Source organism: Callospermophilus lateralis, unplaced genomic scaffold, assembly GCF_048772815.1.
Source record: "Callospermophilus lateralis isolate mCalLat2 unplaced genomic scaffold, mCalLat2.hap1 Scaffold_250, whole genome shotgun sequence".
Classification (NCBI taxonomy): Eukaryota; Metazoa; Chordata; class Mammalia; order Rodentia; family Sciuridae; genus Callospermophilus; species Callospermophilus lateralis.
In genome coordinates, this window is record NW_027513332.1 from 358,064 (window position 1) to 374,222 (window position 16,159).

At 39.3% G+C, this 16,159-nt stretch overlaps 1 protein-coding gene across 1 annotated transcript; it reads right to left on the reverse strand.

The window, feature by feature from the left end:
* Positions 1–2,971: 2,971 nt before the first annotated feature.
* LOC143389264 (tyrosyl-DNA phosphodiesterase 1-like) lies at positions 2,972–8,289 on the reverse strand. The gene is made up of 4 exons (XM_076842431.2): positions 7,740–8,289; positions 5,727–5,770; positions 4,603–4,658; positions 2,972–3,167 (listed from the first exon to the last, which is right to left on the reverse strand). The coding sequence occupies exons 1-4, from the start codon at positions 8,287–8,289 to the stop codon at positions 2,972–2,974; spliced, it is 846 nt and encodes a 281-aa protein (XP_076698546.1).
* Between the last annotated feature and the right edge of the window lie 7,870 nt (positions 8,290–16,159).

Here is a 16,159-nt window from a genome sequence, read left to right on the forward strand (position 1 = left end):
TTGGCCTCATCAAGGAAATCTTTATAAAGATATGAGATTTCACCTATAGCTTGAGGATTTATCAGATTAAGATAGGTAAATTTGGAGGCATCCAGTTTATTTGAATAACTTGGATTCTATAAACAAACCTACCAGAAAAGTACGTAGACAAGAGGAGACAAACCAATTTAGTTTGAGCAGAAGATTCATGTTGAGAAACTATAAAACCTATCCTAAGGGTAGACTAAAGATTAAATATATTTAATAAACAGAATAGATAAGAGAAATAAAATTGGTAGACCATTCTCATATTTTCATAGAAAAAAAATGTAAGTGGTACTCTGCTTCACCTGTGCCCATTTTTTTTTTTCTTTCTTTGGAAGATATTGCCATTTATGAAACTATCTGAATTGTTCCAATACCATTTCCCTTCCACATATGTCACTTAAAATTTTCTCTTTTTAGTGATCACTGTAGCCTTGACCAACCCCAAAACCAACCCCAAAACAATATTAGGCCTTCCAAATCAATTCTATAGTACCCTGTATTTTTAATAATTTACTTAATATCAATCTACTGAATTGTATGCTATATGAAATAAAGTCAAAACCCTAACACATAACTGTTGGGAAAAACAGGATGATAAATTTGGGGTTAAAAAGAGATTTTAGTTTTATAGACCAGTTTTTGGTTCACAAGAAAATGAAGAAAAGCATAGTGATTTATCCCAACTTTCACATATGCATAATCTCCTATCGTCTCTCACCAAGCTGGTGCAATTATTCTAGTTGATGAACTTGCATTGGCACATCATTATCTCCCAGAATGCATCATTTCCCCACAGGTTTTACTTATCATGTGGTACATTTTGTGGTTTGGACAGATTCAGGTTGACATGTATCTACCATTATTGTATCATACAAAATATCTTCAGTGTTCCAAAATCCACTTTGCTTTTTGCCCATCTCTCACTCCCCAGAGTCTGGCACTACTGATGTTTTTACTCTTTTCATGGTTTTGCCATTTCTAGAATGTTCTGGAATTGGAAATATATAATATATACCCTTTGTATATTGACTTCTTTCACTTACCAAGGTGCATTTATGTTTTCTCCATGTCTTTTTATGACTTGAAGCCCAATTCTTTTAAACATTGAATAATATTCCATTGTCTGGATGTATCTGTTTATTTATTCAACTTCTGGGGATATCTTAGCTACTTCCAAATTTTGGCAATTATAAATAAAACTGCTATACATGTCCACATGCAGGTTTTCATGATATATTCAGTTTTTAACAAAATGATTAAAATGTTACTCAAGTGAAGATATTCAACTTACAGTGGATCTATATGAGTTACAGTTTTTTTATAAGGGAGATCAAGACTAGTTATGCATAGCTGTGATATGGATAGTTAATTCTAATTTTAGGTACTAAGCACTAGCAATGGAGAAGAGTATTAAATAGTTCTTGGACTTAAGGATCTCACAGAGTAATAGGACAAAAGAGACAGAGACAAATAATCCCAATATAACATGGGTAGTTCCACAATGTAGGTATTATAAAATTCTAATCAGTTGTATATGGAAATTGGAGAGAAGGTTCCACAAAACTAACCACCTTTGAGGTGACCAGGAACCCACAGGCAGATAGATGATTTGAGAACAGTCATACGCAGACCCAGAGTTTAGGAAAAATTAGAAAATAGGCTGATGTTGGGGAAATAGTGAGAAACAGGGCTAAAATAACAGATTAATCCATTGGGGAAGGATCTTTTAAGCCAGCTAATGAGTTTTGACTTTTCTCATATTAGTTATGATCGTAAGTGTAGGTGTGATGTGAATTAACATCCTGTTGCCTGCATTAAAGATAGGGTGGAAAAGAAGAAAAGAGAATGAGAAAGCTAGTGAACTATTTTATAGAAGGTGACTGATCAATAATTGTGGAAGAGAAGATGTAGGAGGCAGATTCAGGAGATATTTAAGATGTTGAATTAAGAAAACAATTAAATCCTTTATTATTTTTATCTTATACTTAAAAATCTATAAAAAGGTATATTAGGACTTATTTGATTTCTGAAAACATTAGGGTTACAGAAAAAGTATAAGTAGAAATTCTGCTGATTTTGTACCACAACAAAAACATATTCCTGGTCATATTATGGTCATATTCCTGGACCATAATCCCCTTTCTAGATGTAATTTGAACATGAAATATAAGTATTTAAAATAATTGTATTTTGTGCACTTAAAATATGTCAATGAGGTTCATTTCATATTAAATGTTTTACTACAATAAAACAATTTTTTAAAAAATATATATTTTGTAGGGCAAGGTTTTGAACTTCTGTTTTCTGGTTTGAATTTAACACTCAATGTAAGCAGAAGCATTTGATTTTACTGATAAAATTAAGGGAAATAAACTAATATTGAGTATAATTTGTGTCATGAAGTCTTATGACTGGAATATCAAATAGAAAGGTTGTCATAAGTCTAGAATAAAAGCAAATCAAGGGGCTGGGGATGTGGCTCAAGTGGTAGCGCGCCCGTCTGGCATGCGTGTGGCCCGGGTTCGATCCTCAGCACCACATACAAACAAAGATGTTGTGTCTGTCAAAAACTAAGAAATAAAATATTAAAATTTTCTCTCTCTCTCTCTCTCTCTCTCTCTCTCTCCTCACTCTCTCTTTAAAAAAAAAGCAAATCACGTTCTCTGATTCTTCTTATATGGTCAGTCAGCTCTATTGATGTATTCTGCTGGTGCATAAGAGAAGGAAGCAGTTAAGTCTACAAGCACTAAATTCATTAATTGTCTTTAATTAGCTTTAATTTCCTGAACCTGCCATATAGGTCATTCCTCATCCTTACCATACTCTGGACAGCTTCAGCATTAAGGGAGTGGAGGAAAGGGAGGACTCTTTCATCCCTGCCTTAGTTTCTGAGAGTTCAGAGGCCACTCAATTCAACCCATAGAGGTGCTAAAGGGATTACAGCCTACACTCCTAACAGACTTCCACAAACTGGGTACCCAACCACCTGAGACCTGCTGTTCCACAGTTCTCGAGCAGGAGTCTGCAGGGCTGGTTCCTCCTGAGATCTGTGAGGAAGAATCTGCTCCATACTTTCCCCTGGCTTCTGGAACCTCTGGCATTCTTTTGCCTTCACAGTCATCTCTATGTCCAAATTTCCCCTTTACATAAGGACACCAGTCACTGAATTAGTGGTCACTCTTATGACATCATTTTAATTTGGTTAATGACCTCCAATGAAGACTACCTGCAAATACAGTCACCTTCTGAGGTACTAAGGCTTAGGATACCAAGAGATCTTTTTGGAGAACAATTCAACCCATAGAGGTGCTAAAGGGATTACAGCCTACACTCTGCCAACGCTGCAAGGGGTAACATTTGACGTCAGTTTTTGAGAAGCAAAGGGAGGGGAACTAAAATCACCTGTGCAGCACCCAGGGACACACTGCCAAAAGAGCCTAGGGCAGCCTACTTTTCTCCTCCCTCATTCCTAGCAAAACCCTGGTGTTATGCCAGGCAAGATAATGTTATGCCAACCAAAAGCCACAGTGCAGCCTTGTTAGAGATGGTTATTGTCCTGTAGCTGGGCCCTGCTCAATGAACTAGAGACCCTTTCTTCCTTCTCCTCCTTCCTGCTACCTGGAACACGAACAATTGAGCTGGAGCCCTGGTTGGCATCCTGGACCACAAGGTGACTCTGAAGATTGAAGCCATAAACCAGCATAGTGGGTCAGACAGACAGAAAAGTAGATGGGTAAGTCCAGGGAAAACCACAAGGCTCCAATGCAGACCACAGATACCTATCATCTGGACTTCTTCAGTTGACTTAAACTGTTACTTTGGGTGTTCTATTACACACAGCTAAGACTAATCCTCTAGATTATAGATCAAATCCAAGCCCTTGAGTATCAAAGCTGCCTGTGAAACATCAGCATTTCACCCTCTATACCAACAAAGGTATCCATGATCCAATGTCTTAAATGCACCCATGAGTTTGAGGGCCCTGACAATCATTTTTTTGTGTATGTATTCCTCCACCCTTCTTGCCCTTATAAGATTCTGCCACATAAATGTATTAGACACAGGAATGCATGGCATGCCACTGTGCTACGCTATATTTATTTGGTCTCAACTGCTGATGCACTGCTGATGGCGGATCTGGAAATCCGTCACTTCCACAGCCTGGATAAGAGAGGGCTATGACCTCCTAATTCCAGAACTACAGAAAGATGCTCAAAAAATGTTGGTATGGACGTGCTAAGCAACATGTAGTTGGCCACATGTCGGCATATGTACTGGTTATGACGGAGATGACCATTTCCTTCATATTAACACTGGACACGAAGTTCTGTTATCTGTGGTAGAATTTGTCCTTTTCCATTCTGGATAGAACACAGAGAAAAGCACTAAGATTGGCAAAAAGAATGTGTATGATTAAAAAGATTTTAACATGCTGTTCTCCCCAAATAATTTCTTGTCTATATGATTTCAATTACTCAAAAGAAATACTTAAAAAAGGCAGCTTTTGCCTGAGCAATGCAACTCTCGTGTTTCACAGCATTGTAGTTTACTGTGTGCCATGACCCTTTAACTCACCTGAACTCTGGCGGATACTGCTTTACGAGCCAGACTACATCAAAACAGTAGTTGAACTAGACAAGGGAAAAAGAAAAGCAGCTAAGCCATAGGTGATTCAACCAAGCAGTTCTTAAGAACTGTTTGGTTATAAAATTGAAAGAAACTCTAAAATAATAATGTACTACACATATTTTTTATAAATCTACACAGTTACGGTACAATACTCAAGAATAAACTTAATTTCTGTCTTAAAGGAATAATGTGGCTGAAGAACCCCACATAAATGGATCCAAACACACAAGAAAATAGGTTCTATGGAAATTACCTCTGCACGTCTTGGCAGTGTTTATACTTCTCAAGAGGGTGCTCTTATGGTGGTTCTAGTAGTCCTGAGGTTAATTTAAATAAGGGGGCTTATAAATGTATTCTTTTCCTCCCTAGATGATAACAAAAAGACAGATGCTCAAGAAAAGGAGCCCAGAACTATTGGAAAAAGACATGTCCCTTCAGCCTGACTTACTGGATAGCCTGGTACACAGGCACCTGGGACTGCACATGCACTAGGCTTATAAGTCCCATCTTGACGACATGATCTTCTTGTGTCTGGGCAGTCTAGCTGAATGCCTGCAAGTACACCCCTCATTCCACAGAGACTAGGACTCTCAGGGCCAAACCAAACACAAAGGCCACAGAGCACTCGTCCTGTTATGATTTATCACACAAAGGGACCAGCTCAGGCAGGCAGGAGCCATGGAACTTATAGTGAACTCCTAACTTCTACTCACTTCTTTTTGGTAGATGCAGGGAATTTTGATTTTTCCAAATCAAATCAAACTTGCACTGGCTCCACCACACCTTCCCAGAAGGCTGCATGAGTCCCATGTGATCATCAGTGTCCAAAAGAGAAGTCTTTAAGGCTGGACAGTCCAAAGTGAATTTGTGGCCTGATCAAGAGTCAGATGATTTACTGAGAGTGACAGTCACATGATGTATTCTATGTCCATGGCCATACATTCTAAAACTTGCTGTGGGAGGCCAGCTTCAAGGAACTTACTATCTTAGGGATCTGGATAGGACTGACATGTGTCCCCACCTCTCATATTTTCTTATAGTTATTTGTCTTTTTTTACCCGCAAACTCACCTGAGCTGAAGAAACAAGTGTCCCAAATAGAGGAGACAAAATATCTATAAAGACAAAAACATAAATATAATTTGTATTCAGATAAAAATCCTCTAGTTATAACAATTATTTGACAGTCACTGACCAACATTTGGTTCAGAAAACAGTTAAGTGAAAAGTTATTATAAAGCTAGGTTTTAATGTTTTGTAAAATCCAAGAAAAATTTCCCTATGCTATTTAATATATATATATATATATATAAACATATTATATATATACTAAAATATACAAAACTAAAATCTACAACTTAAGTACCAGACGAATGGCCATTTTTTGAAGTCACTCATACCTGTCCTTTCCAGGATTTCTGAGTCCACCTCCTTCCAGTAGTCATCCGAGTCCCCACTGCCTCCCTCCGAAGCCTGAGAGCTCTTGGTTCCCAGCATTCTAAACTCATATCTGTGGTGCTCTGATCACTTTATGAGACTCCACGTGGCACTCACTCGAGCTTTACTTTATCTCATGAACTACACCAGGATCGTCACTGTCTTCGATCCTAACAGCTGCACCTGCACAGGGCTTCCTAGATGCCAGGCACCATTTTTGGTATTTTCGGTGTATTAACTCCTTCCTCCCAGTCATTTTGAGGGAGGGTCTGATATTCCTATTCTGTGGAAGAGCATTCTCCATAGGAGGCTGCCCAGGGCCACACAGTTAGGAAAAGGCAGAGTCCAGGTTTGACCCGGGACATCTGGCTCCAGTTTGCTCTCACCCCCAGGTGGCCTCTGAGGACTAAGAGTGGGCTCATTCACTTATCTGACATTCACTTAGTGACTTCTGTCTTCTAGACATTGAGCTACCTGCTGGGATACAAAGACTTTGAAAGAACATGAAAATATTCTTAACCCATTATGTTCCATCGTCCTACATAGAATTGAAAACTTGAGACTTAATGGATTAAGGAAGTTCCTAGCTTATTGGGAGAGCTGCACAATTAAAAGAACCTATGATACATCCTTGCCCACCTCCACCCAACACCTTCACCTTCTAAACTGTTGGTGGTGAGGAGCAAACCTGGAGCCATATGCAGAATGGGTGAGCACTCTATCCATGAGCTGTATGCCTAGCCCCTTTTTCCCAAACCCTATGTATCTTTCAAGGGCCAGGCCACTGATGCCCCCTCTTCTATGAGACCTTCTAGACAACCTCCAGTGATGGCATGTGTCAGCATGGTGTATCTATTAGCAGGGACTTGGGTCCTGAATGCCTGGATTTAAATCATAGCTTTACTATTACCAGCTTTGTGATCTCAGACAGTTCTTAGTTTTTCTAAACTGCAGATCCATCACCTGTCCAGTTATAGTTCATCGTTGCTGCTGGACCATCTACTCTGGACCACCTACTCATAAAGTTACTGTGGGGTTACAATAAAGGCAGAGTTCCTCTCATGATGTCACCCACCCACACAAGATCTTGGTGCTCACAGTCAGTCTTTTTCATTTTTATTATGGAACCCAAGCTTTGCAGAGTTCCCCATTTCCTGTGTTGCTCTCTCTCAAACAAGATAAAAACACTGACAACTATCTTATCTCTTCAAAGTACCTAGATAAAAGATTCTGAAAATGAAAATCTGTAGAATCCAATTTGCTACAGTATGGAATTAAATCCATCAACAATTATACATCACCCAGAAGAAATTGAATATGCAATTATATATTTGACAAATAAAAAAATTACTGACAGTGAACGTAATCTATTCTTGAATATGAACCAGAAAAAAGTTAACCTTAATGAAGGGGAATTATGCTTATTGCATACATCTGCTGTATAAATATACTGTGCTGGTCACATCATGCATTTGCTTCAATTTCCCTGAATCCCCAGCCTACAGCCATACTTGTCAAAAAAATTTTTTCCCTAGAGTAGTTAGGACCACAAAGGAGGGTTCCTGGAGATCATTCCAGGCTGCCTCCTTGGTTCACTGAGAACACTGTCAAGGCCAACTCCACAGCTCCTGATGTCTGCATTCTTACCCTTGATGTGGAGGGCTTTGGAGTTGTACTTGGGCTTAAATCTAGTGAGATAGAACTGGAAGGGGCTCCCTTTGTCTAGCATGTCCCAAATGTCTTGGCCTTCCCCTGAGGTCTCATACTCATCTTCCTCTCTTTTGTGCCTGTGGCTGGCAGGAAGGCCATGGTTTCCAGTTATCTGGGCAGCACCATCTTTGGGAGAGGAGAGGTCTTTTTCCTCTTTGACCTCCACATTCTCCGCCTGCTTCTTCTGAGTTTCTGGTTGCAGTTCAGCATCACTGCTGGAGAGACACCAGCCTAGCTCTTCTTGGGAACCACTTTTCTGCTTTTTGGGAGGTGGAGCCAAATCTGCACTGCTGAATTGCACAGGTGATGTCTGCCTTCTGTGAGCAGCTTTTCGAGCTTTGGAACAGTTGAACCGTGGCTCACTGGATGTTCCCTGCCCAGCATGGTAGAGAGAGGATGTTGATGGCTTGTCCAGTTTGGGCTTCTCATCCTCACTTTCATCGCTACTGGATATGGTCCACCTCCCGTAACTGCCTTCCTGAGACATGCTTCTGGAACAGAAAGGCAGAAATATCATTTCCCATTCACCACGCCATTGGCAAAATGACTTCACTGCTCTCAAATTCCTTATCAGATGAGCTTCTGCAACAAGCAGCAGTTATGACACCTCTCAGAGGTTAAGCCACGTAAATGTTAACAGAATCTGCTACAGGAAGTTGACAATAGCAAAAATCCTAGTCACTATCTCCTCCTCCACCCTTGTCTTAGAATCCAGACCTTGTTTAGATCCCCCAGGAAAGGGGGTTGGAGCCAAATTCCAAAATAAAACAAAATGTTCATTCTTAACTCTGAAACTTCTACTCACTGGGTGCTTGGGGTTAAGGCCAATTTAAGGAATTTTAAGAATAATTCTGACTGCTCAAAGTTTTAAGGTCAAATTGGAATTCACTCAAGAACAGGTACCCATGGGACCTCTGTCATCATTTAAGTCTTACTTTCCCAAAGATAAGCCACTTAGCATAAGCATAGCAAAGTCTTCAAAAGGAATGCCAATGACCACTTTTGTTGGTGTATTATCTATACTTACCATGAGGACCCAACTAATGAGATAATTATCTCACAGCCATGCCATAAATCCAACTAATAAAACCTATAGAAGAATTTGTACTGAAGCAAAACATTATTTTCTAAATCACACTATTAGTCTAATTTCACTTTCTTATTCCCAGAAAACGAAAATATGTGAAACATGTATTTTTGGTATTACCTATAAAGTGTGGTCAATTCAATGGTAAAGGGCTAAGTAGATTTCCTGAATGACTAAAGACATCTCTGTGGTGTGACACTTCTAACAAAGTACAAAACCCAGAGGAAAAAAATCATAAAATTCAAGTTGGTGCTCAGATTGTTAGGTACCTTCAAGTTTTTGCTGTTTGAAAGAGGCTGAGTAGGTTGTATTATGTAAACCAGGACAGATGGTGGTTACTCTGTTGATGTAACATAGACAATTCCTTAACAAAAACGAAACCCAAAAAGCCTTGGTTCTACATCAAAAGATTTTCAAATGAATATACATTCATACTTCAAAGTAAAAAAAAAAAATTTAAAGTGCCTATCATTTTTCCAATTTCTCACCCAACTTTTTCAATTTGGATGGGGCCACTGGCTCCTGTAATAAGTGACACCCTAGACTCTGTCTAGGTCTCTTGAGCCTCATATCTGTTTCTAAAAGTTTTCTGTTAATTTCTACTATTTTATTATCTTCTAGGGGGTTGTGAAGACTCAGTGTAGATATTTTCATGAACTATTTCTAATCTGCAAGGTTAAGCAAATGAGACAACTAAAATTGTTAGAAGTATATTGTTACAGTTAACTTGGTCTGAATGCCAGGTTCTCCAAGAAAGACATCCAGAATGATCTGCTGTTTAACTTCTACTTAAAGCGGCTTAGACATATTAGTTAACTTGTTTTTATTTACTTATTGTTTTTTAAATGTAGGATCCCCTAGAGTTCTAGATTCTAAAGGATTGCTAGCTAGGAGTATCTAAGGTGTCACAACTCACTTTCAAAGAATAACTTTAGTGGCTACAGTTGTGTGACTATTAAAAACAAAAGAGCCATCTCAGGAAAATTTACTCAGAATGTAAGATCTACTTTCTTTTGAATTCTTAAACTATGTGGTTCATGTGCAGCGGGCAGATTGGATAAAGGCTGAGCCTCGTTTTCCTCAGCTGTGAAATAAGCATCGTGCTTACCTACCCCAATTCATTGACATAATACACGCTTATTGAACAGATACTGTGTACTGAGCACTGGGAATAAGAAATCAACAATATACAGTTTCTGTCCTGGGAGAGTTTGCTTCTAGAGTGGAAGAGAGATTAACAACATAAAAATTTAATTAGCTAAGGTGATTTCACACACTCTTCACATTTTACAGGGATGACCTTACTTAGGAACAGTCTCTGAAGAAATGAGTGGGACCCGGAGGATAAAACGGACGCAGACAGCTAAAACATGAAGTGAAGAGCATTCCGGGGAGAGGGAACCCAACCGGCAAAGGGTGAAAGGTAAGAACAGGGTCATAGAACTGCAGGATCAGAAGAAGGATTTATGCAAGAAAGATAATGGTCTGGGATGAAAGGAGTGGGGGAAGAAGGCATGTTAAAGACACTACATCTTATGCTAATAACTGAACTTCAATATTAAAGGGGAGTAACTTGACTCGATTTACCTTTTTAAAAATATTACGCTGGCTACAATTCCGTATGGTGAATGGTTTGACGGGAAGGTCCAGCAGGGACTGGGACCTGTTTGAAGGAGGTAGGCGTGGACTGTGACCGTCCCCCTTTTGAGGGAAACAGCCAAGAAAGCTCAGGTTCACTCCCGCAAGTGGTGCGCGCTCAAACTGCGCTCGCTACAACTGTCGGGGACCGCACCCCGCAAGGGCCCAGGGCGGCAGAACCGAGAGGGGGCTTCGCACCCACCCTGCGGGCAGGAGTCGGTCTCTGCAGCGCTTGCTGAGCGCCCGCTAAGAGGCGCTACTACTGCAGGAACCCGAGGCCGCGGGCAGAGGACCCCGAACGGAGTCCTCCGGCGGCGCCGCTTCTCTCGCGGTCAGCCTCCAGCCGGGCCGCCACGCGCGTGGTTCTCCGGACTCCAGCTCCCCCGCACAGTGAGCGGGGCAGATGCGGGACGTAGGACTAGAGACCGCGCGCAGTCCGCGGCCGCGAAACACGTACCTGACCACACCGCCTCCGCCACCGCCTCGGCCCCGCCCCGCGCGACGTCTGCGCCTGCGCGCAGTTCAAACGCACTTCGCTGCGGCGCGCCCCTCACCGCCCAGCCGCTTCCCCTTCCGGGAATCTTGCCCCTGGGTCCTAAAGACCCCCATATCCGAAGGGACTGACAGGTTTATTCCTCAAAGGGGGCAGATAGGAGACCTGACCTCCTCTCCCTCCCAGCTCACCTACTGGTGACTTAAAAGAGGGAGAAACAGAAAGGTGGTCAACCCCTTTATAAGGGTTCACATAGCTTCAGTTTCCCAGGGGTCAGCGGTGTGTTTTGAAAGGCGGAGAGAAAGAGAAAAGAGAGAGAGAGAGAGAGAGAGAGAGAGAGAGAGAGAGAGAGAGAAGATGAGCTGAGATTAAAAGCAGCTGCCAAATGGAAAATCCGTGTCCGGGGAAGAGCGGGCTCGGCTGGGGCTCAGTCTTTAAAAACCTGCTGTAAAATAAAAAGTTAAACAAGTCCACATAAGACTCAGAACCTCCAATGCCTGCTTCTTTCAAACAGGCATGCGAACGTTCTTTTTAATTTATCGATTTGACAAAATAGAGGGATCAGAGATGAACCCATCTGGGAAACGGAACTCTCTCCCGACGTTCGTCTTTTATAAGGACTAACTAGAGGCAGTTACAGTAGGAGCCAGGGTGTCATTTTGACTAGAGGAGCTAGGCTATTGTGATGAGAAGGGTGTAGGAGTACTTTGGGGATGTTGGGATGAATTTTGCCCTGGTGTTTGACTGGACGTGGTGGTGGTAAAACAGTGGTGTGATCATCAAGACCAGAGGGACTGTGATGCCACCAAGTAAGAAAATTCAGATGGAGCAGGTCCACAGGGAGCTGGTTCATTATAGGGCATGCCGAGTTTCAGGTGACTGTGGGAGTTTCAGCTGCATTCACTCATCAGATGCTATGCTGATTGTGGAAGTTATGATGGTGAAAATATCTCAGATTTTGCTACCTCTCTTAGATGTAGGAACTGAAATTTGGTGGAGAAGTGAAGGCTAGAGATAGATTTTGGACTCCTTTGTGTATAACAAGTAGCTCAAAACACAAGGGTGAATGGAATTACCAAGGACGATTTTGCAGAAATCTTGTTTGAGGAGCAGTGGTCTGAGGAGAGAACACTGGGGATGTCAACAGTTAAGGGTAGGTGGGAGATTCCATGAAGAATATGGAGTGGGAGCCATTTGGGAGGGCCAAGAGAAGCCAGGAAAATGCAGGGACTCTAAGACTGGAGAATTCCAGACTGAAGGAAAGTATGTCAGATGCTCTAAGGGTTCTATTCCCCCAAAGTTTATAAAGCCCTTGAACAATGTGGGGAAATGCTTCATTTTAATACACTGGTGAAATCAGGTTCTCAAACTTTGTCAGTGTGTTCTCAAATGTTTTAAATCACATAGGGATTAAGAAAAAAAAATCTAGGCTAGACCAAAATGCTAAAAGTAGTTTTTATTGAAGAATTAAAAAACTTTTTTTTTCTTCTTCATAATTAAAAAATCATCATTTTTCTATATCAACCAGGGATTACTTTTATAATCAGGAAAAATAAAAATAAGGCCATGGAGCCCATTGTAACAATTTCTTGCTTTTGTCTTAAGCAGAAAGGTTGCCTTACAGATTACCATCTATATGGTACAGCCAAATTGACTATATGTGTTTACACATATTGGTCAATGTTATAAAGTTTTGAGGTCTGTTAAAATCTGTAGCTTATTGATGTTGACAAAAAAGTAAAATAACGATTATAGTTTCTGAGCGACTTGTTTGCTGGGTTCAATAAAGATGGTTTCTTATAAAATAAATCCCTTACCCCAAGATTAAGAACTTGCACTGTTAAAACACTTGATAACTTACATGTTATTACTCTCTCCTTTCTTCTAGATAGAAGCAGATTCTGTGATGTCTTCAAAAAATTCCAGTACTTCTGGTAATATAAATGTTAATTTTAGTTTTAGTACCTTTATTTAGTGACTCACAAAACTAAAATCAAAGGCAAGAAAAAAAATAGGTACTATGTGTTGTGTTAAGCACATCTTTATTTTATTTCACTCAAAAGAAAGTTTTGGGTTTTTAGATTTGATTAATTAGTTTAAAACTAAGATGTGTTTACAGTAGGAAAAATTAAGCCATTGAAAAGCATAAAGACAAAAATGTCACTCATAATATTTTTTGAGCAACTGGGTGAATGGAGGTGACTCTGAATGGGAAGACTGGGTGAGAGTGTTTGGGGTGGGGGGAGACTAGAAGTCCAATTTTTGTTATGTTAAGTTTGAGAGATTTCAATCCATTATGTCAAAATAAATTGGGTCTGTATGAATATGGAACTCAGAGGAAAACTGTGAACTAAAGAAATAAATTTGGTAGTCATCAGCATGTAGATGGTTTTTAAATTATGGAATGGATGAGACTGAGAGAGATTGGTGGGGGAAGGACTGAGAACCTTAGGAACTGTAACTAATAGCACTCAGAGGATGAGGAAGAGACTAGGTGACTTAGGAATGGCAGTGGGTGGAAAGAAAATCAGCAGTATTTGATCAAAACCCAGGGAAGTGGCTGTTCTAGTGGAGAAACTATGGTCACCATTACCAATGCTACTGAAAGGTCAAGTAGCTTAAGAACTGAAGTGTATCTGTTGGAGGTGGTAACCTGAAAGTGTTGGTTACATCAGCAAGAGGAATTTCAACATGTGGTGACGGTTGGAGGCCAGGCTAGAGTGGGTTGAGGATAAATGGAGAGTGATAAAAAGTGGCAACAAATAGGTAAGTTTTTCAGTAAGTCTGGAATGGCTGTAGATATTTTATTTGTTTTTTTTTAAATATATTTTTAATTGTAGATGGACATAATACCTTTATTTTATTCATTTATTTTTACATGATCTGAGGATCAAACCCAGTGCCTCACACATGCTAGGTAAGCATTCTACCACTGAGCCACAACCCCAGCCCTTATTTGCTTTTTTATTTGTCTGGTTTTTTTAAAAAGTAAGAACAGGTTTTTAAGCTTAACAGAATGATTTAGTGAAGAAGAATAAGAGAGATAAGAGAGCAAAACCGTTTATGTGAAGGGGATAGGATCCAGGATGTCTGGAATGGCTTTTCAGTAATGACCTGCATGTGGAAATAAAGCTTACACAGAGTTGCAAAATAAAAGTCATAGAGTATACCTGTGCACTCTACCCAGATTCACTTAATGTTAGTGTTTTCCCCACCTTCATCCTCATCCACAGTCCATAGTGTGCATAATTCTGCATACTTATCTACTTCATAAGTTTATATCAATGCTCCATTTAAATCTAATTTACCGTCTATATTCTATTGTTGTCAGTTGTTCTGGTTACATTATTCCCCCTTTACTCTAGGAATTAGTTTTTGGTTTTATATCTCCTTAGCCTTCTTTAATTTGAAATATCTCTGCAGTCTTTTTGTTTTCCCTTTTTGCTTTTCTTGTAACATAGATATTTTTGTAGAACACAGTATGCCCCTTACCTTTTTGTCTTTATTTTTAAAGAACATTCCTCATTTTGCTCAGTTGGTATACTTTGTGATTAGACTGGGATCTTGCCTTCCTGGCCAGAATACTGTTTAGATGAATTGCTTTTCTTCTGGGTAATCATCTGAAGGCATATAGTATCCATTTGTGTCTCAAAGATGACATTCATTTCATCACCAGTCAAGATATTGTTTAATTTCTCCATTGTGTCATTTATTTTTTATTGTCTTCCATTGCAACTAATTGGTAGTCTGTGGAAAGACACTTTTAAGTCAATGCAAATATTCTTCTTCTTGTCAGAATTTCTCCCTAGATTTGATATCCATTTATTATTCTTGTCCAATCTAGTTTTGCTGTAACAGTTGGAAAATAATGATTTTTCTTCTCCCAAAGCCTCCTTCTATCAGCCCTTGATATTCTACTATCAAGAAACTTCTTCTTTATCTGTCTCTCTGTTATCAGTGTGGACTAGTGGATTTCTATGTTTTTAATAATTTATAACTCATTACTGTATTTAATTATTTTAGTGCTCACTTCTCACAGATTTGACCAGTGAGTGCTCCTTAAGCTGGCTCCTGTGTGTGTTTGACTGGTTTGGCATTTTCTTTCTTTTTTAAAAGTCTTTATAATAAATGTTAGATTTATAGAAGAGTTTTAGAGGTAGTACAGAGAGAGTGCCTGTCTACCTTTAATCCAGTCAGAAGAAGGATTGAGAGATGGAAAACATTTTAAAAGGTCCTAATCAAACTTTAAAAGATAAAAACAAGTGAATTTGAAAACAATAGAAACGAACATGAAACACAAAGAGGAAAGAAAAAACTTAATAAATAGCAGTGAGCGAAATGACTTCAGGGAGCCAAATTGCACAAATATAAGTGCAATTGGAACTCCCATTGGAAAGGAGAGACAGAGGTAGGGGCAGAAAAACATAGTTAAGTAAAAGGAAGGTTTTTCTAAAGTAAGTAAAGCTATAAACTTCAGATTCAGTGAAACTCAATCAGAAGAAACTTGGGGGAAAAAAACTATACCCAGTCACATAATAATAAAATAACTTACAACCAATGATAATGTTAAAAAAACAAGAACCATGGGTGAGGGAGACAGTTTATATAAAGAGGAACAAAGTTGACAGCAGACTTTTTATAGGAAATTATTTAAGTCAGGAGACAATAGAGATTAAAAAAAAATAAAAGAACCTAGAATTCTATGCCAAACAAAATATCTTTCTAAAATGAAAGTAAAATCAAGACTTTCAGGGCTTGGTGCAATTCAGTGTCCCAGCACTGCTTTAAAAAATAATTAAGACTTTAAGCTTTATATGCTGAATTTGTCAAGAGGAGATTTACTTGATAAGAGATATTAAAGGAAATCACGTAGGCAGAAGAAAGCAGTACCAGATGGAATTCTGGATCTTCCCCAAGGAATGAAGAGCACCAGATATAGTAACTATGTGGTTAAATACAAAATACTTTTTACTATTTAAATATCTTCAGAAGATAATTGACCAATTAAAGCAAAAATAATCATGAATTATGCAGTTCATAATGTTTAAATTAATGATGATAACATCACAAATACCAGTGGACAAATAAATAATGTTGAAAATGTGGGTACAACACAATAATACTGGGTAACTTTAACAT

Excerpts from the sequence above, each read along its gene's own strand:
- LOC143389264 (XM_076842431.2), bottom strand. The coding sequence starts at position 8,289 with ATGTCTCAGGAAGGCAGTTACGGGAGGTGGACCATATCCAGTAGCGAT. Across the intron at positions 5,771-7,739 it reads CAAAGCCCTCCACATCAAGG|ATATTTTGTCTCCTCTATTT; the intron begins GTAAGAATGCAG and ends TTGTCTTTATAG. Across the intron at positions 4,659-5,726 it reads CACTTGTTTCTTCAGCTCAG|TTCAACTACTGTTTTGATGT; the intron begins GTGAGTTTGCGG and ends TCCCTTGTCTAG.